Source organism: Tinamus guttatus, unplaced genomic scaffold (genome assembly GCF_059628265.1).
Source record: "Tinamus guttatus ecotype Peru unplaced genomic scaffold, ASM5962826v1 Tinamus_guttatus_pri_ptg000115l, whole genome shotgun sequence".
In the NCBI taxonomy this organism is placed as follows: domain Eukaryota; kingdom Metazoa; phylum Chordata; class Aves; order Tinamiformes; family Tinamidae; genus Tinamus; species Tinamus guttatus.
The window spans coordinates 3,215,884-3,235,207 of record NW_028288649.1 but is presented as its reverse complement, the minus strand read 5'-3'; the positions used below and the strand labels follow the sequence as shown (position 1 = coordinate 3,235,207).

General features: G+C 42.3%; 1 protein-coding gene across 3 annotated transcripts; it reads left to right on the top strand.

The window, feature by feature from the left end:
- Positions 1–4,683: 4,683 nt before the first annotated feature.
- Positions 4,684–16,730, top strand: CDV3 (CDV3 homolog). Of its 3 annotated transcripts, none has more exons than XM_088521107.1 (5): positions 4,684–4,939; positions 6,014–6,093; positions 7,450–7,592; positions 8,754–8,913; positions 16,550–16,730. In XM_088521107.1, exons 1-5 carry the CDS (start codon positions 4,721–4,723, stop codon positions 16,572–16,574), a joined length of 627 nt encoding a protein of 208 aa, XP_088377233.1. In that variant the 5' UTR covers positions 4,684–4,720; the 3' UTR covers positions 16,575–16,730. The 3 variants fall into 3 exon arrangements, with proteins under 3 accessions (XP_088377233.1, XP_088377234.1, XP_088377232.1); XM_088521108.1 differs by lacking the exon at positions 16,550–16,730 and adding an exon at positions 10,506–12,375 and having other exon boundaries at positions 4,686–4,939; XM_088521106.1 differs by lacking the exon at positions 16,550–16,730 and adding an exon at positions 10,080–12,375 and having other exon boundaries at positions 4,687–4,939.
- Positions 16,731–19,324: the final 2,594 nt, after the last annotated feature.

Sequence of the window (19,324 nt, the reverse complement as noted above, 5' to 3'; positions counted from 1 at the left end):
CCAAGACACTACACTTAATCCTCCACTGAATAACAGGAATCAGCAAACATCTGTTGTTATGCTTTCCTCTCACGTTACCCTACATGTGTAAAGTTCTTCCTAATAAAGTTGCTTGAAAAATAATTTCTCATTCAGTCTCTGGGAAAAAAAAAAAAAAGTCAATTTGCCATGCAGCACCTGCAGGATTTGGGGGAGAAGTTTCTAGAACATATCAAAAAAAAAAAAAGAAAAAGAAAAAGACTAATGGTCAAACTCCCTTTTTCTTATAGAATGTATTTTCTTCAGCATAGGGATAAGTTTCCAGTAAACCTGCATAGAACTTGCTAAGTTGCTGATCCATCAAGGATTATGGTGATAAAAATTGTACCCAAACAGTTGTGTAAGAGATGTAATAGAACAGATCTGTGGCTTATTAACTGGATGATGCCTCAGAATGATCACTTTTTGACAGTAGTTAAACACAATTCTACTCATCCTTGACACATAAAAGATCAGAGTTTCTCTGTGACTTGAACATGAAAAGAGAATTTATAAATTATTACTGTATTTCTTCATAGAACTCCCCTGCTAGCTTTTCAGGTTTTTTTTTGTCTCATGCATGTCATAATTACAGACAGCAGCTGCTGTAAATCATTAAGTTAACCTTATAGCATAAAAAATATTCAGGACTAGTGTCATCAGTTCTCCTTGCTGTTTTCTAATGATGCTTCACACACGGGTATGAAAAGGCACTGCTGGCTATGCCACTGTGAAACTGTTCTTTATAAATTTCACTAACAGACAACCTTGGTGAAACTCTTAAGCCTACAATCCTGTTACAAGATGAAAATAAGTTTTTGTTTAATTTTCTAATAAGTCTTTCAAGATCTTGTTCCATGAAATGTTCAGATTTCAGGTTCAAATGATCCAGCATATTTTATAAAAAAAATACATTAGATTTGTATTTATATGTTTGTTCTTTGGCATTGAAATGATTTCTTGCAAAATCATAAATGTATTCCATTAAGGAGACGGGGGTTTAAAAAAAAGGAAAAAATACTTAATCATAAATAATGAACTTCCAGCTGCTTTTCTGTGTATCCCCAGTCAGGACCAAGAGCCAACAAAGAGATTTTTTTTTCTGTAAACAGTCAAATGTCACATGCAGCACTGAGGCCTTTCTAAAACAACGTTCCTTCATATTAAGTGAAAAGCTTAAGAAAAAATCTTACGATTTTCTGAAGCAGCTTTTCTCTATTTTTACCCACATCTGTAGCCAGCTAGCTACACAGCCCCTGTGATACCCCTCACCAGCCTAATGCCATCGAAGCATTAGCAAACAGTCTTCACCACCCCAGTGGAATGAGAAATTGAGAATGCAGGACACTGAGGACTCACTTTCACAACTGTTTGTCAGTGCTAGGACACATGAACTGATTAAACTTTATCCATATTCTCCAGTCTAGCAGTTGCTATATTAAACAGAGGGATTTTGCCAACTACTTTTTCCTAAGGAAAAACAAAACCAGAAATCAGAATTTATTATCTCCTACTGCAGTATCTATCACACCTTCCTTTCAGTGTAGAAATTTGTAACACTTGCTGTTATAAACCCTTTAGATGTATGCAGAGGGTACAGATAACAGCCTAACAGCCAGCTGCTGCATAAAAAGGACTTTTCTCACTTGCTAAGCATCCCCATCACCCTGACTTGTGTTAGCACGAGCACCCCGAGACACTTCAGAAAGCTAAACCAGCAGAAAATTAACCCTGCAGACACCAAGGGGAGTTTTCTACCGCTCGGCTTCCTGTAGCACATCAGCTAGGTCCCAATACCCACATAGGGGTGGGAGAAGAGAGAACACAGGGTCATAAAGCACGACCGCCCTTTTTGACGATAGCTGGTCACCAGGTGAGATTAGCCGCGACATCAGATCACGTGTCTATTGCCACTGTTTTAACCTTTTCCTCGGTCAGCTGCAAGAAACCAGATTTCAATCTTTTCCTCAGCCTCTCCAGCCCTACACTGCAGGCTTCCCAGAAGCTTTATTATTATATGGATTCTATGCTTAAAAGATGAGTTTTAAGGTGGCTCATGCTGTTCACAGATTCCACCTCACGTTTCTCTGCACAGTAGCTGTGCTTTTCCTGAGGGCTCCTTCTCTAGTTTCTTCAAGCAGGCATCTGCCTAAGAGTTGTGAAAAGAGGAGCTCTGAGAGATAGGAAGGTGGGAAGGAGTAAGAACGAAGCAAGCAAGAAAATAAAGGGAAAAAAAAGCAATGCTGACCTTTCTCCCCATCTGACATTTTACACAGCAATGATCTTGGCCATATAAGCTAAGGCAGTGCATTTAGAGAGCCACAAATGTTATGTATCAGCACGTTTTCACAATGAAAATAAAACTAGAAGCAGAAGGACAATTCATATATAACTGCATAACTGATGTTTCCTTTAAAGTGCCAGCTGAGACGCGTCTTTACAGAACTCTGGATCTGAGCCTTCGGAGGCCTAAAATGTTGCTGCTATTTTCCATGGTTTCCACTGAGTCTATTCCAGATTTAACAGCTGAAATGTTTCTTGGTGCTCTGCTCCCATCAGGTATTAAGTTTCTAATCCAGAGTTGGTTGTTCCAGCTTTACAGTATTGGGTTTGCAGGGACAAGTGACGCAGGAGCTAAAAGCAGCAAAAAGGCATCAGGTTTGCATTCTTCGACCTGATACTAAGTTATCCACAACAATGTAATGAAAATATTTTACAAGGAGCTGAAATTTGAAAAGTTATCTTAGAATGTGACACAGCACAGTGCTTAGTGGCCATTATTAGCTTCCCTGCTATAAAAGTTGAAGGAAGCAGGGTCTGGGTAGTTGCTTGTCATATCAGTGCTGAGCCTGCAAGCCATGGCATGCTGCAGTGCAGAGGTACGTGAGCTTCCAGGGCAGGAATGGACATAAATGCAAAGGAAGGCAAAGTTTTGACATCAGCAGCATAAATATTCTTTCCTCCTTAGCTACCCTGAGACTTAGTTACTGAATTTGCTCCCTACTTTGACAATTATACCTGTCACAAAATAGAAAGCAGCACCGATCATGCAGCATTTTCTGTAGTATTAGATGAAATCCTCTTAAGCGTATGTGTCAGTGACAACAATAAAGGGAAATACAGGTAGAACAGCATGACATGCACATAAAGGGAACTGCATCAAGCTACTCAGAAATGCTGAGCACTTGACTGCACTGATTCAGTTATGCACAACTACAAAAGCCTCACAGGGAAATATGTAGCTACTTGACCTCTTTCTGTAATATGCCATAGACTCCTAATCTATTTTTTTTTCAAATAAGCTGAGAATCATGGATAGAAACACTAAATAAATAACAACAGCATCTTCATGGCAACAAGACAAGAGACTGTCAAGCATTATTATCCGAAGTTCAGGATCACTTTAATGTCTATATTAACATATCAACACATATATAATCCTTCCCCGAGAGAGCATCACAAAGCATAAAATGATACTAAATAAATCAGAACATAAACATCAGTACCTATGCATACTTGATGGGTAACACTGTTTGCAGCTCACATTTCAGCAGCAGACACACCTCCTTCTGACAGCTAAGCAACAGATCAAAGCAATTCTTCATAAACTAGGTTTCATTTAATTACTTATGACACTTCTAGGCTGCTTTTCAAAATGTGCTGACTTAAAATTTCTAACAAGGCATTTTGAAGTCACAGTAACTTTTTTTTTTGGGGGGGGGGGAGGCAGGGTTAAAACACGTCTGCAGGCTGAGGGCTAGATTCCACTATGCTACCCAAAGCTAATGATGACAAGCTGCACAGACAAGCCCGTGCAGTCTGCCTGCCTGAAGAACATCCCCTAGATTTCACTAGGAACCGGGAAAGCAGCTACTAAGCTCCTGCCGAGATGCACCCAGGCACCCCAGATGGATTCGTGCTTCATTCTGTGAGCTACCACACCGCTCTCAAGATGAAAGGCGGCACCGACATTAGCTTCTCGCGTCACTTGCAAGGACAGTGCAGGCACAGCTCCCTTTCTAGTGGGCAGCCGGGCAGGGCCTTACTCATCCCCTAGGCCAGCCTAACAGCTCAGGCCGCTTCCCCTCCAGGCACTACCCGAGAGCAGGGGCCGCCCCTATTTCTACCCCAAAGGGCCCACGGTCAAAGTCCCCCCACGACGCCATAGCCGCCCGACCGTTAACTGCCACCTAGGGAGGGGAGAGCAAGGGAGAAGATGCCCCTGCGCACGCGCCGCCCGCGCCCCGCCCCACGGCGGCCGGACGGCCGCAGTGCGCACGCGCATCACCGCCTCGACCCGCCCTCTCCGTCCCGGGGCTCAACCAAACCTAATGTTCTTCCCCCCCCGTCTCGGCCAATCGCCAGGCCCGTCGCCCTCCCCCCTCCCGCCTCCGCATTCTCACGTGGCGACGTCAGCGGCGCCCCCACCCGCGGCCGCCGGGCGGTCCCTTACGCCGATTGGCCGCGGCGCCGGGCGCGCATGCGCGCGGGCCGCCGCCTTCCCTCTCGCCTCAACCAAACGCTGCACCTTCCTCCGCCCCCCCTTCGCTCCGTGTCAAGCGGCGGCCACCAACGTGGAGAGCGGAAGGCGCCGCCGCCGCCTCGCTGCGGGCGTCGCGTTGGGGCGGGCGCGCGCGGGGCCGCTGGGCCGGAGCCGTTAGGCCGCCGCCGTCCGCACTCTTTTCCCTGCCGCGCCGCCGCCATGGCCGAGACAGAGGAGCGGAGCCTCGACGACTTCTTCGCGAAGCGCGATAAGAAGAAGCGGAAGGAGAAGAGCAGCCGCGGCGCCGCCAACGCCGCCGCCAGCGCCGCCGCCGCCTCCTCGGGCGCCGCCGCCAGCGCCGCCGCGGGGGGAGCCCGCCCGGCCGACGGCGGCGGCTCCGGCGGCGCCGCCTCCAGCGCCGGCTCCGCCAAGGCCAAGGTGCGGCGGGGCGCGGGGAAGGGTCACGGCGCCGCGCGGCTTCCAGCCGCCAGGGGGCGCCCCGGCGCGGAGCGGGGCCACGCGGGAGCGCGGCGCGTCCCCGCCGCCCTTGGGCCGCGGCCGCCGCCCGCGCCCGGCCGCGGGAGAGCCCCTCGTGCCCGCTGCCCTCTGCTTATGAAACGCTCTCGTTGTGCCGGAGCTTGCGATTGAGACAGGGAAAAAGGGGCCGTAGTCTGGAAAGTACGGGGCTGCTTCCGAGGAGGCGATGGCAGCGCCGTAGAGTGCCTTTCTTTGCTTAAAGCTCAGCCTTTTTCAACTAGATCCACAACATAAGGTGGCTTGCTGCCTAATGATGTGCCTCTAAAGCAGGTCGTAGTAAAAGTTCTTCTGCCAGAAGATGAGAACCTAGGAAGCGCAGGTTAATGTCATCTTGCCCTTAAAAGAAGATTTCCCTATCTGTTGAATGGGGAAGAGATTGCACTGTTGGCATTTATAGCATGTCAGGACCTTGTGCTCCAGGTAGAAGAGCTTCACATAAAGTGTAGGAAATACACTGCTAGCTGGGGTGTGTGTGTCTAGGAACATGGAGTGACTTATCTGTTCTGCTCCATTTTTGACCTATTTTAATAATTCTTGGATCTGCTGCTGGTTAAGCACTGACTTAACCAGCCTCTCCCTCAATGAGAGGGAGAGGTCCTGCTCTATTCTCTTGCTTGTAAGTGTGTATGTTCCTGTTCTCTACTTTGTGTTTTCTCTCGACTTTCTCCTGGCTTTTTCCTGAGCTGATTTGGGTTCTTTTTGCTTCAATGATTTGTTTTTCTTTCCTGTTCCTATTGAGTTAAAATGAGCTCACAAGTACACTGTAGAGTGCATAGAGTAAGTTAGGTAAGTCGGTGTGTAAGTAAGGTTAGTAAGTAAGTTAAGATGGGTAAGCTGAATCCTTATCCTGCCAACAGTAGCTGATTTGCTTTGGAACTGTACTTTTACCCTTTGTATTAAATTTGCTACATCTTCAACTTTCTGTTCTGCTTTTGGTGTAAAGATGTAACAAGTTATATATACTTTTTTTTACAGGAAGAGGATGATTGGAAGGAGTTTGAGCAAAAGGAAGAGATTGATTATAGTGGTCTTAGAGTTCAATCCATGCAAATAAGGTACTATTTTTATCTGTTTTATAGTGTGTGTGTATGTATTTTGAGAGGGGGAGAGGGAGGAACTTACTGTTTTTGTTACAAATGCCTCAGTGTCCCCTAAATCACCTGATTGCTTCAAGGAGACCTGACTCAATCTAGTCAGCATCTCTGCTGGGGGAGCAAGTACCGGAATGGTTGTTTTTTTTATTATTTCAAGAATGTGAAAATGTAGTTGATAGAGCTAGTGTTCTCTAACAAGAGCCCTTAGGACTGCATTTACAAATTTCATTCAGCTAATCACATGTCCAAGTGACACCTTAGGTAACAAGTAGGGTCCTTCACTGACTTAAAGGTCAAATTTGCTTTGCTGGTCTGAGAAGCAAGTACTTCAGTTTTCCAGACAAGTATTTGGCATTTTGAATGCATTTACTGCTGTATTGCATGATTTTAGAGCCAGTCAGAGTTTGTGGATTCAAGTAAATGAAAGAAAAAAAAAAAAAAACATATATATATATTAGACATTGTGCCCAGCTTGGGAGATCTCTTTGCTGGAAAGAGCCAGACACTAAGAGCACAAAGGAGGAGGGAGGACTGTTATATATATCTTTTCTCTGTTCTTGCTGCTCTACAGCCATCTCCTTATGACTGCACTTTAAAATAGGGTAATGATGGTTTTGATGTGGCTTCATATATTTGTTCTCTTGTTATCAAAGACCATTTAGTTTTCAGGAATTACAAGGTTTTATTTAGTTGGTTGTTCTCTTGGTTGGTTGTTTGCCATTGGCAACTCTTGTAGGTTGAGTCTCTTTGTTTTTTGTTTGTTTGGTTGTTTTTTTTTTTTTAGGAATATTTTTGGTAATTAAACCTGACCCTTCTGTGTGTTTGGAACCCCCTTATACATCCTAGAGTAGCTGTCTAGTTATCCCCGGATAATTATTTTTGAGTATGTGACTATTTCTAGTAGGAGTGAAAGAAAAGCTTTGACTCCTATGCAAAAGTTTAACAGTATCTTCTATTTAGATTTTTTTTTTGTTTAAAAAATACTCTTCCCTAACCTTGGATGATTGTTTAAAAATAAATGAATAAGTCTGAGTAGGTTATATTTACATATGGAAAAGAGTAAAAGAGTTTTTCAGGTATAGTAATTTATTATAGTAATAATTTTCTTACCACTTATTATAATTTGAACTCTTATTTTTGTAGTTTTGTTGGATTCTGTGGCAAAATTGTTCTGAGGGAAGTGGTTAAGGACTAAGTCTGATTAAATCTAGCCTGTTCTGTGCAGTAGCAGTGAAGCTTGTCCTTGGTGCTTGTGTAATGTCTAACAAATCTTTCACCTCTATTGTAAAGTGCTACTTAACTGTTTCTCTTTTGTAGTGAAAAAGATGACGATGATGACAGAAATGAAAAAAGAGAAGAACCTGGGGACAACTGGGAGGAAGCTGGAGGTGGTACAGACAAATCATCTGGTCCTTGGAACAAGTCAGCTCCTGCACCAGCACCTGTTGTTGAAACAACTGGTAAATTTAACTGAGGTTTTGGTGGTGGCAGTGGGTTTTTTCTTTTGGAGGGGGTGACAGGAAGGGGTTGAGAGGACTGTGGGAGTCAGAAGATTTGTATCTGGCTGAATTTCAGTTTTTTCAGCAGCATCTGCCCTGTCTGACACCTCATAACATCTTGATGGCTTGCTTTACGTTCTCAGAAGCAAATAAGAAACCCTTTGAAGGGATCTGAAGAACTGAATCGATAGTGCTGTCAGATACTCAAAATAAGCATGAAGGTTTTGGGAGTGTCTTGGAGTGAGGGAAGGGTTTTTTTACCCTTTTAAACTGGAAAAAAGTCATCTCTGCTTTGAATGATATCCCTGCTATCTGCAAAGATTCTGTAGATCTCAAAATACTGTTTTGATAATAAGCTGATGTTAAGTCAGTGTTTAACATGGTGTTTCCTAAGTAGGATTCAGTCACTTGTACTAAGAGTTTTCTTTCCCTTTCCAAATTGGTTGTGGGTTACAGGGCATATGGCATTGCAAAATGAGGCTTTTATTTCAGGCACAGAATGTTAGGTTTGATTAAATATAATTTCATAATATTTGTGGAGTTTAACTATTTAGGTAGCCATGGTCTGAGTTCAGACTACTCTCTTCTGTTTAGAAATTCATTGGAAAGTGGGCTACTATGGTTTTGTGGCTCCTCTTGCTTTAGTAAGTGAAGTCCTCATGCCAAGTTAATAGGTACATTACTTTTTTGCTAATTGATGTTACTATTTTAGATTGTAGACTTTAAATATGAATTATTTGGGTATTCTCTTCTACATCTTTGAAGGTGCTGTAAATATTTTTCCGTTTGTGAAAATGTGTTAAAAACCTCTCATTTTTAAAGGCAAACTAGTAATAAATTTCTAACAAGATATAGGATGTTCTGTTCAGGGATTCTATTGCTCTGGACTTGGTGAGGCACTGCCATAGAGCCACACTGTAGTTGGACTAATAAGCAGATCTTAAATTAGATGACACTTGACTTTTGGACGTGTCTAAAATGTTTGCCTCCAGAGCATTAGAAGGTGTGAAAACATGTTTGTAATTGCAAAGACTTTTAAAGACCCATTTTCTCTCTTGGTCTGTGCTTTTTGGGGATGAATGCAAACCTACTCGTTTGTCTAAAATTCATTCTTATAAATAGTTACAGAAGCGCCAGAGCCAGTGCAGACTGGTGGTGTGTACAGGCCGCCTGGTGCCAGGGAGGGCAGGCCACGGAGAGCACAGCAAGGACCACCAGAAATCTATAGTGACACGCAGTTTCCATCGCTGCAGTCCACTGCCAAGCTTGTAGACAGTCGAAAGTAAGTACATGTCATTAATCCCCCACCACACATTTTAACTGCCTGCTCTGAGTGCTTGTTCAGTTATAGAGGTCAAGCCAGTATCTTTCCACATAGGAAGGGAGGAACTAAGAGAACTTACTTCTATCTAGCAAAGAGACAGGAGAGATCTTAACTGTTTCCTTCCTCTGTGGAGGGATTCCCATGAAACCACTTTCATGGGAAGTAGCCCAGTGAGATAGCCAAACAAAACTGCCAGCCTACCCCTCTAATTGAAGGATTTTTCCTAACTGGAATGTTTCTGCTCCTGACAGAACCTTCAGATGCCAGCCATGGCAAGGCTTTGTACTGTTCACCTGTCAGTAGAAAACGAAGTTTTGAGTACACTGCCTTCTCGTTAGGAATATGAAGGTGACTTAAATTAAAGAATCTGATCTAGTACAAGCATAAATTCAAAAATATGCTTTTCGAGCCTTGGTTTGGAAAGATGAGTCCTCCAGCTTTACCAAAGCTTGTTTTATTTTGTTGTGTTGAAGATTTTTAGTCTTGTGCTACCTAAGAATCCAAATTATTCCATAGTCTCATTCCCTGTGGAAGATATAGTTAGGCTAATACCTAAAAGTCCAAGTGATTTGACATCTCAATGTTGTATTGACTGACAGAGTGACAGAGCCTGGCAGAACAGAAACTTTGTGTTGTTGCCTTTTTTTTTTCTTTTGCTGGCCTAGTTTTGTCTCTCTGGTAGATAAGACATGCTGTCATTGATGCTTTAGGGCTTGGATGATGTAAATTGGGCTAAGATTAAAATCTCTGAATGCTGTTTTGACATAGCACATTAAATGTGTATACTCAGTGCCATACATTCTTCTGACTACTGGTCAGCATTCTGGAAAGTGACTTGACTTCTCTTTTCTAACATGTGTTTAAAAGTGCTTTTAAGTATGCCTTTGAGAATGTTAATATTGAAATTTAGAATATAATCTGAATTGCACAGGAAGATGTGTTTGTAGATAACTTTTTTTTAAGATTTGCTTTGGGAATGTTTGGCTATCTTGTTAAAATTCCAGACTTTCATGTTTTGTATTTGTAGTAAAAATGTTGTTGGGATGGGGTGGAAAATGGCTAGAAATTCACAATTCATGAGCTAGTGATAAGATATTTACTGATTTACATTTATTTTCCCTTAGGGATAAAGAAATGGAGAAGAGCTTTGAAGTAGTAAAACACAAAACTAGAGGTAGGGATGAGGTTTCAAAAAACCAGGCACTAAAACTTCAGCTAGACAACCAGTATGCTGTGCTTGGGGATCAGTAGAGCTGCATACACATTACAATTAAGGAATGCTTTTTCGGTAACCCTTCTACTAAGGTAACTAAACTACAGCTAACGGCTCTGATGCCACCTTATTTCTGCTGGATCTACTGCAGCGAGTGCAGACTGCTTTGACGTAAGTGATTGGTCCTCCTGCAATATGGAAGCATAATATGTTACAACTTCTCCATTGGATATGGGGCAAATTAATGTAAATGATTGAACAAGAGTCATCAATGTTCTTTACTTGCTCAGAAAGATACCTACAGCCAGTGGTCATTTCAAAATCTTTTTATGTTCAGATACTGAGCCTTCGTAAAGGTTGACTACCTCAGACTTGCTGCACTCATTGTGGACACCATGTGGATCACAACTTCTGGAAGAGAAGGTTACAGCTGTTTTAGTGGCCACCTGAAACTTGAAACCAGCTCTACTGGATTCCTGTCAGAAATCCTGCAGAAGTCAGCCATTTGGTTCCAATTTGCTATAACAAAGATATAAGTGACCTTAATGAGAGAAACCTATTCTGTTCCCCTTCTGAGGAATCCTGTTATGTGTAGCCATAGCCTGCTAGAGACTTCTGGAAGATACCATACCACTCATACTACCCGAGCATAACACAGAGCTGTAGTTTGTTTACCTTTCTAGATTGCTGTACTGAGGTAACTGCAAAACAAATTAAAACTCATACAGAATCAGATTTGAGGAATTATGGGTTTGAATGGTCTGTTTGAATTAGCCATTTTCACAGTTGTTTGTTTAAGCATTTTTCTATTTTCCTGCAAAAAAAAAGCCTTGTTTCTGGTATCCAATAGCAGCATATTTAAATAACAATGTGAGATGTTATAGTGAAATAAGGTTTATTTTGTTTTGGTTTGTTTTTTTTGGTCCTGAGGTTGGTCTTTCTCATCCTAAAGCACTAAGACATATAGAGCCTTCATTTGACAGAGATATACAGACTCTGGACTATAGTGCTCAAAACTTACCTTGTAAGATACATGGCAATAGCAATACTAGATAAAGTTTCTCCTCTGTTAAAAACATGTGTGTTTGTTTAAAGAACAGTGGTTACTTTATGACCAAAATGACTTTGTGTGCAGAAGGGTAACTAAAGCTTGGTGAGCCATATTTGTTTGGCTACTTCTGTGAAGCATGTGAGCCACGGCAGAGATCCCTCAAAACTCCTAAATGGTATTTTTTGAAGTCAGGAATACTAGTAATAATGGAAGGGCAGTGGCTGTAAGTTTTTCTGACTTCATTTAGTGGAAGTAGGCAAAATGGCACTTACATATTGAGAGTAGAAGATGTTGCCCGTGGCTTTGATTCAGTGAACAAAACCTGGCAAGCACCAGAAGTGTCCTGCTGTAACTATTTTTCTCTAATCTCTTCCACCAGAAGCAAAACTAAGTGGTGTGCTCCGGTGTTGAGGTTTCTCAGAGTAAATGCCAAAAAAAAAAAAAAAAAAAAAATAGACTCAACCTATAAGAGTTGCCAATGGCAAGAAAAACAAGGGAACAAACCTTTGCTCGCTTGCGTGGGAGAACTGTGTAGAAGCCGAGGCCAGTGCAGGAGTGGCATGATTGGGTTCCTCGTGACTGACTGCTGACTCGCTTCATGCATCCCTGAGGCCGGGGCAGTTTTGCTGTTGACCTCAGTGAGCCTGGGGTCTCACCTGGCTCTTTGTGCAGAGACTAGAACTGGCCTTGCCCTTGCAGAGTTACCTGTCTAAAAAACTTCTGCTAGAAGCTGCTATTAAATAGAGGGCTCAAGAGACTGTTCTTAAAGTTGGAGAGTTCTTTTTTGGGGAAAAAAAAAAAACCCACTGCAAGACTGATACCGATAATGTTGGACTCTGAGCCATGCATCTTCCTTGAAAACACATTGTTGCCAGCAAAGCTGTTGGTTTGTCAGTAAAGATTTCTGTGGAGTTCATGGTAAATGGACAAGTCACTTGGTGGTGTGGTAGAAATGTGAAATCTTAAACACTTTTCTTGATGTTTAAAGAGATGGAAATTGTCAATGCACATGAATCAAGTTTTAATCTACTGTATGAAGGGTAGATGAGACTGTCCATTGTACCTTTTTCATTTGATTTTTTTGGGGCATGACTTCTGGCAGTTCAAGAAAACCCTGTAACAGTTGCAAATGAAATAAAATGGAGATATACATGGATCCTGCAGTCTAATGAATCTTTAGTTCTAGTTTATGACCATGCAACAGCTGAATTTGGATCTCTTAGGGGTAGACCATGGAGTGGGTAGTCAGCCTTATGGTCGGGTGAGCTATGTTTAACAGCTTATAGCAGTGTACCTTAATAGGACTTCTATAGAAAAACATGTAGTTTATTACCTGTCAGCTTGTCTTCATAGCACTGGAACTGTGTAAGACTCTTGAGTCTGGCTTTTGAATATGAATGATATTTTAATTTGCTTTTCACTTAAAGTAGCTCTCCTGAATTACAGGGTGAAGAACTCTGGAGTAAGGTTACTGCTGTTCATTAGCTGTGCAAGAGTCCACTGCTGCTGCTAACTGGAGGTTTTGGGGAGGCTTTGATTACATATATCATTCCAGTTCCTTTTTGGAGGCATAAAGGGGGGGAAAATGTAATACAGCAGCTTTCCATAGTACGGAATGCATTTCACAGGAGGGTTAGTCGTTCTTTTAAAGTGCTTTGGGATTAAATATTGGTGCCAACAGCTATCAAAATACCAGTTAACGGTATCTTTTAACAGTTGAGTGTTCCGCATGCCTGAAATTTTGAAAACAAGTAGTTTTTGGAAGCTGAGTATGCTTTTGAGACTCTCAAGCCCAACTTCATCTGGGTGGTTGTTGCATTCATTTGAGGCATGCTAAGAATGCCAATTCCATTCCTTTTAAAATACTTGTGGAAGCCTCTTCCTAGAAATGAAAGGCTGTCAACTGTAGAGATGAGATTCTTGATACCAGTCAACAAAACATCATTTTCTGCTGTGTCAGGTAAATTCCTATCCTGTAGTACACTGTTCTTGTATTTAAAGATGCACTATTACTTTCTTTGGCTTCAGATGCAAGTATAGATATAAAACTATGAAGTAGTAGGTTATCTAAGTGCTCAGAAGTTACTGAAAAGGAACAAGTTGGATGTGTGTTTTTGATTGTGTAGTGTGTAGATATGGGATGTTAAAATGCCCCCCCAAAAAGCAGTTGTTAGGGAATTGGACTTTCAGAACGCTGGCAGTAGGAATCTGGCACCGCTGGCAACGGGAGTTCATGGGGAATCGAGGAGGGCGTTCGTTCTTTCCCACTGCTTTGGCTTTGCCATGTTTAATCTCACCTGCAGGTGAAGAGGAGCTGACAACTAACAGTGACCCTCTCATGCCACTGCCCTTATTCCGAGCTTTTTTCCTCTGTAGCTGGCTTTACCAATCATGTCACTGGTGTTTAAGGGAACTGTCTTCACTAAAACTACGAATAAATGGAATATGTGCTAGACTTTTGTCATCGTAGGGACTTGTTTTTGCTCTTGGATTGCAGCTACTAGCTCTTGGAAGTTCTTTCACCACAACATGGCTGAGACTTCTATGCCATTTAGGTCACAGAAACAGAATATAAAATTAATAAGACCACACATCTTGGAATTTGCTTATCTGGGCATTTGCAATAGGCAGTTTTTCTTCCTATCCTGGTTGAGGAATTTGAAACTTTCTACTGGCTTTCTTTCAAATACCACAATATGGCTTCATGTTGTATGAAGATGCTTATTTATTCTCCATAGGTAGTTGCATTACTCTTTTTAACCCTGAAATAGAGAAATGAGAAATACTTCATGTAATTGCTTTGCTATTTGTCTAAAATTACCAAGAAGCTCAACTCTTAACTGGAAAAACCTTGACTACTAGACAAGGCCTTGTGAACAGCCATGATACAGATTTAGTTTTCTGATAGTATCTTCATTTCTAAACTGCTTCATTTCTGTTCCTCAGCTTTTAATTTCACAAAACAGTTTTAAGTACATGCTTTGCGTAGGTGGTTAGGAAATGTTCTTACTTAAGTTTTAAATATATAAATTAGGTGCATACAAGGAACAAGTCTAACACATTTGCTGAAAATTCTTCAGGAAAAGTTTTAAAATCCGCTTGCCTGGATGTGATATAATGTGAGAGCTTGTGAGGTCTAGCAGATGGAAAAAGAAATGATAGGAGAAAAGAAAAAAATGTTTAATCCTGGTTTGGAAAATGAGTAACTTTTGGGTATGTCTCCTTTTTTTTTTTTTTTTTTTTTTTTTTCTTTTTTCTGTTTTTAATGGTAAATATGCAGGTAAAACACTGGGAAGGCGAAAGGGAGAGGCCTTTTGGTAAATGATGACCTTGAATGTGCAGTCTGAGGTCAGGAGTGGAGTGTAAGTAACTTGGAGGGAGAGCATGAGGGGGAATAAGGGCTGTACCCAGAAGTGGCAGATCCATCTGATCTGTGTTTGAAGTAGTAGAAATGCTCCCTAGTTGCGGAAAGCATTCTGCTATTATTTTTTTTAATGTAAGAAAAAAATCCAGAGAGAGGGTAGTTTCTTGTGGGTACACAGTGGTCTAACCAGTTCCCCAAACAAAGGAAAGATGAACTATGAGCATTTACATTAAAAAAAAAAAAAGTTATTTCATAATGAGGTTATCTAACAGCTCTTTTCACTTCTATGTGATAAAAACAAGGCCACTGCTTTCAATAGCTTTCAACACATTCCCGGTTTTTGGGGAAACATCTACCGATGGGATGTACGCCTTGATATTTATGTTCAGTTGCATGGAATGGGTTATGTAGCAAGGTTAATGAAATTCAAGGGGCTGCTTGGACAGATACAAGTGCGCCAAAATACTAATAAACCATGAGGAAAGAGCAGTGCCTTTGAATGCTGGAGTGAAGAGTATCTAAACACACAGAGGGGAAAAAGCCTGTGCATTCTGCAGTAAGGGAACAGAGCCAAGAGAGTGGACTTTGGCCTTGCCTTTCCCACTGAGCTTCTGGACTAACCTCAAGGAATTTAGTTCCACTTTCCTTCAATTTTCCCCGCTGTTAAAAAATAATCATAAAAAAGCCTTCCATCACAGGGTAGTTGTGAGGTTACAACTGGGGCTGGTGCTATAGAAGGGTGAAGTGTCAAAACCTTTATAAAAATGGTTTTGCATCGGCTTTCTTTATGATATTTTAGTATTAATTTGGGGAAAGTTTTATTTCTACAGAATGTAATGTTTGTTCTGTTTAAGTACTATGTATTTAGACTATATTTTAGTATGTATGGACCAGGGCAAAATTCAGGCTGAGAAGTTCATCTGGTGTTTCCTTCTTTTGTGATCAACTGTGCAACCTCAATGGTGTGTTAATGTGAGGCTTTTTGTTTTTATGTGGAGTACATGAAGATCAATATTGCTCTATTTTGTAAACCTCATGACTGAAATAAAATTCTGCTCCCAGTTGATAGCCAGCTCTCTTAATGTGGCTGCTTTAAAGTTTGTTCAGATCCTATGGAGAAGTTCACTGCGGGTGAACACTCACAATCCTCTCCCTGCCGTAAGCAGATAAGCGTGTCAGGATGCTAAGAAGTGGTGGCTGGTGGCAGGAGCGCTAAGAGCCTCTTGTTTTACTGTTTATCCTCGTCCTTCTTTAAGCTGAAATAGCATCCAGGCACAATGGAAATACTGTGGTCAACTTAAAGCCTTGTAAGTTTTTTTAAATCTGCTCCTGATTTCAAGGTTCGTCCCTCGGACTTTGTAGGAGGCCTCTGAGGACGCGCAGGGTGACGGCTCCGAGCGGGGGTGGGCGCTGGGCAGGACGAGCGCCGGCGCCGGCAGCGGTTTCTGCTCCATCACTGCAGCAGCTCCGAGACGGTCGTGGGGATGTGTCAGTCATGACGAGTCGCTGTCGCAAATGATTACTGCTAAATTCCAATAGACTAGTGGGTTGCTTTACAGGAAGTATCTAACTAGCTGAATGGTGAACATTAAGAAATAATGTGGGGGCCTCTTTAGCCTATCACTTAGCCTGAGTGATATTTTTCATGCAGCAATGATGTCAAAAAACTAGTAGTTGGCTTAAAACGACCTTGAGGAATGTCCTGTTGCTTGGGTAAGGAAGGTCATGAAGTACTTTTAAGCTATGTATCATCTATTTTTCCCCCTTTCAGAAATAAATTGCCTTGTACTTAATGACTTTCCAGCTATGAAAAGCTCCTTCTGCCTTTCTCTTACCACTTTCCTCCCTGTGTATTTTCTAATATGTCTCTTTTGTTAAGGTGCTGGTGAAACAGCAAATATTTGTTAAGGACCGAAGGGAAATACATGCTGTAATATTTTTCCTTATTGTTCTGTCTTTAATACAGCCTAACATCTTATTCGCTTTCTTGACTGAAACTGCACATTGAACAGATGTCTTCATCAAGCTGTCCATGGTGATGCCTAGATCGTCCCCTGAAAGATCACAACTAATTCAGAATCCACCAGAGCATGTATGAGTGGTTTAAACCTTTCCAGTATTCACCGTCTCGTATTTTGTTCCTGCTGACATTGGTTTGCCATTGATTTGCCAAGTTTACGCCGTCAGTTGGCCCACCCTGGCAGTCACCATCTTCCCTAGTGCTGACGCACCTAATAACTTTCTACGGGCATTGACTATTGCCGTCCTGTATACTCACATCTTCATACATTCCCTCTCCTTACCAGTGATTAGCATGGCATGCTTCTATTAACTTTTATTTGGATACGATCTTTTCAATTCCCGGTTTCCTTTCTTCTGTACTGAATTTTATTTCTAGCTCTGTTGTGGTAGCTTTGAAGTCATTGAGTTATAACTGTTTGCTTTATTTGCAATAATTTGCCTAACAGAAACCTGTTGGTTGAAATGCTGTCATAAGCTTTCTCTTTTGAGAAAAACAAAACAAAATGATTCAAACCATAAAAACAGGCTGATACAAGAGAACAAATGCACTGAGAACCAGGTAAAACATGTATGAATCTGATCTCCTACAGCCTGACTTCATTGGTTTCAGTGGAGTTATTCCTTGCTTCAGTCATGAGATCAGTTTCATTGAAATTTGATTTGAGATCTTATTAGAAGTCTAGCTCTAACAGCTGGAGTCAAGCACAACAAAAAGGTCCCATTGCTCTAAACTTCCAGATTATTTTTCTCTTTGAATCTGGCAGAGCTAAAGCAGGTGCATTGTATTGCCTCAGACAAGCAAGCAGGCTCAGGCACACTGAATCTAGCAGAGCTGTAGTAACACTTGACATCATTGAAATTATATGTGGGGTGAAGGTGAGTGTAGCAACACTGGGGCCAGGCTTAGTCTTTTGTGGTTTGTTTCATCTCTTTTCATTTTCAGCTTATACTTTAGAGATGTTACATCTGTAAATAAGATACTGCCTTTAAATGTTGATTGCATTTATGAGTAATGCTGTGTTTATAATTGCAAAGGTGGCTTAAATGGTAGGCTATGCATCCAAAAAGGGCTTGAGTCCTCCAAGAGCTGCATTCTCCTGATATTAGATATCACATCATGCAAACTAGCTGGGTTTGGTACTAATCGTGGTATGTGGTTGAGGATTTATTATACCTTGGATTTGCACCCAGATAAGTGGTGGGGGGGTCTATCTGTTAGGTGCTTTATATACAGCCCTAACTTGTTTTTTGATGGCATCCTAAAGGAGGATTTTTAAAGCTTGCAAATTTGAAGAGTGGTGGTTGCTTGCTTGTTTGTTTTGCTTTCCAAATAGTAATTTGGCGGGTAGAGGGCATACAGTGAGCAACTTTACCCTGTATTTGTCTGAGTGCGGGACTTTGCACCCTTCCCCATGTGTCTTAAAAGACACAGCTGCACTGCTACCACTCACTGAAGCCCCTAGTCTTGCCCTTGCCTAAGTCCTTCCTCCACTATATATTTACTAACCACTCAGTAGCCCTTGAGCATGACTAGTCCTCTCTGAGCACTGTGTTTAACCTGGGAATTAGGCAGAAGGCACCTCAGTGACATGTGACAGTGTTTGCTAGCTAACCGGCTCCACTAGTATTTCCTGCAGCTCAGAAGTACAAGCAAAGACCTAGTCCCTCGGCTGAGTTGAGCACATGGAGTATTTGACCCTTCTCCCCTTCCTGGGGCTTGGCCCACGGGCAGCCCCCAGCTCCCTGAGCAAGAGCCGCGCTGCGTTTCCTCAGGCAGGGCCCGGCCTCCAGCTTCGCGCACACGGCTCTGCTGCTGTTGTAAAACGCTTAGCAAATAAATGTGACCAGTAATGCTGGGTTCCTGGCGTGCAGGAGCTTGTTACACTTAAACCTAGAACCTCAAAAGCTACTTGAGTGCCTGATTCCAACTGACTTTGAGCACCTCGGGCTTAATGCAACAAAATGGAAGGAGCAGTGGCCATGGAATAGGACAGGTCAGTAGCAGAACCCTCTTCCTTTTCCTGTTAGCTTCCTTCCGAGCTGTTGGCTCAACCCCCGCTCCAGCAGCACAGGCCCAGCCTCTGGGAACTCCTTTTGTTAATCTGTGATGACTGGGTGAAGAGTGGGCAGAGAGCAGTGAGGGGCAGGGATGGAGGAGACGGATAATGCAACCTCTCCGCAGTCTCTACTCCTCAATAAACTGAATCTGCTTTCACCTGAGTGGGAACGCCTCCTCGTGAACGTTATCCTGAGGAAACGCTAAAGCCCCGGGAATGCTTACGGTGGCGGGAGAGAAGGACTCGGTCTGTGTGGGGAAAACGCGTGGCCAGGGGCCCGTGCAGCCTTGCAGAAAGGGCTTTGCCAAGCCGGATGCAGCACGACCTGTGTCAGAGAAGCCCTGCGTGGTTCCCCACAGTTTGCACAGGAACCTCGTGGTGCCTGTATATTTATATAATTATTTATGTTTATAGTCATTATTTAAGTTTGAAATTCAAAACCTTAATGCATATATATTTTGTCAGGGTTTTTTTTTTTTTTTTTTAAACCCTGGTTTACCTATCATGGCTTCTGCATATGACAACTTCTAAATGTGCGGTTGTTGTCCTTTCTCCCCCACCCTTAGAGTAACTGTATGAAACTCTGTAAAGCACTTTTGTGATGTTTCCTGTGAAGAAAGCTGAAGAAAATAAATAAAGTTATCTTACAGCAGCAAATGAAT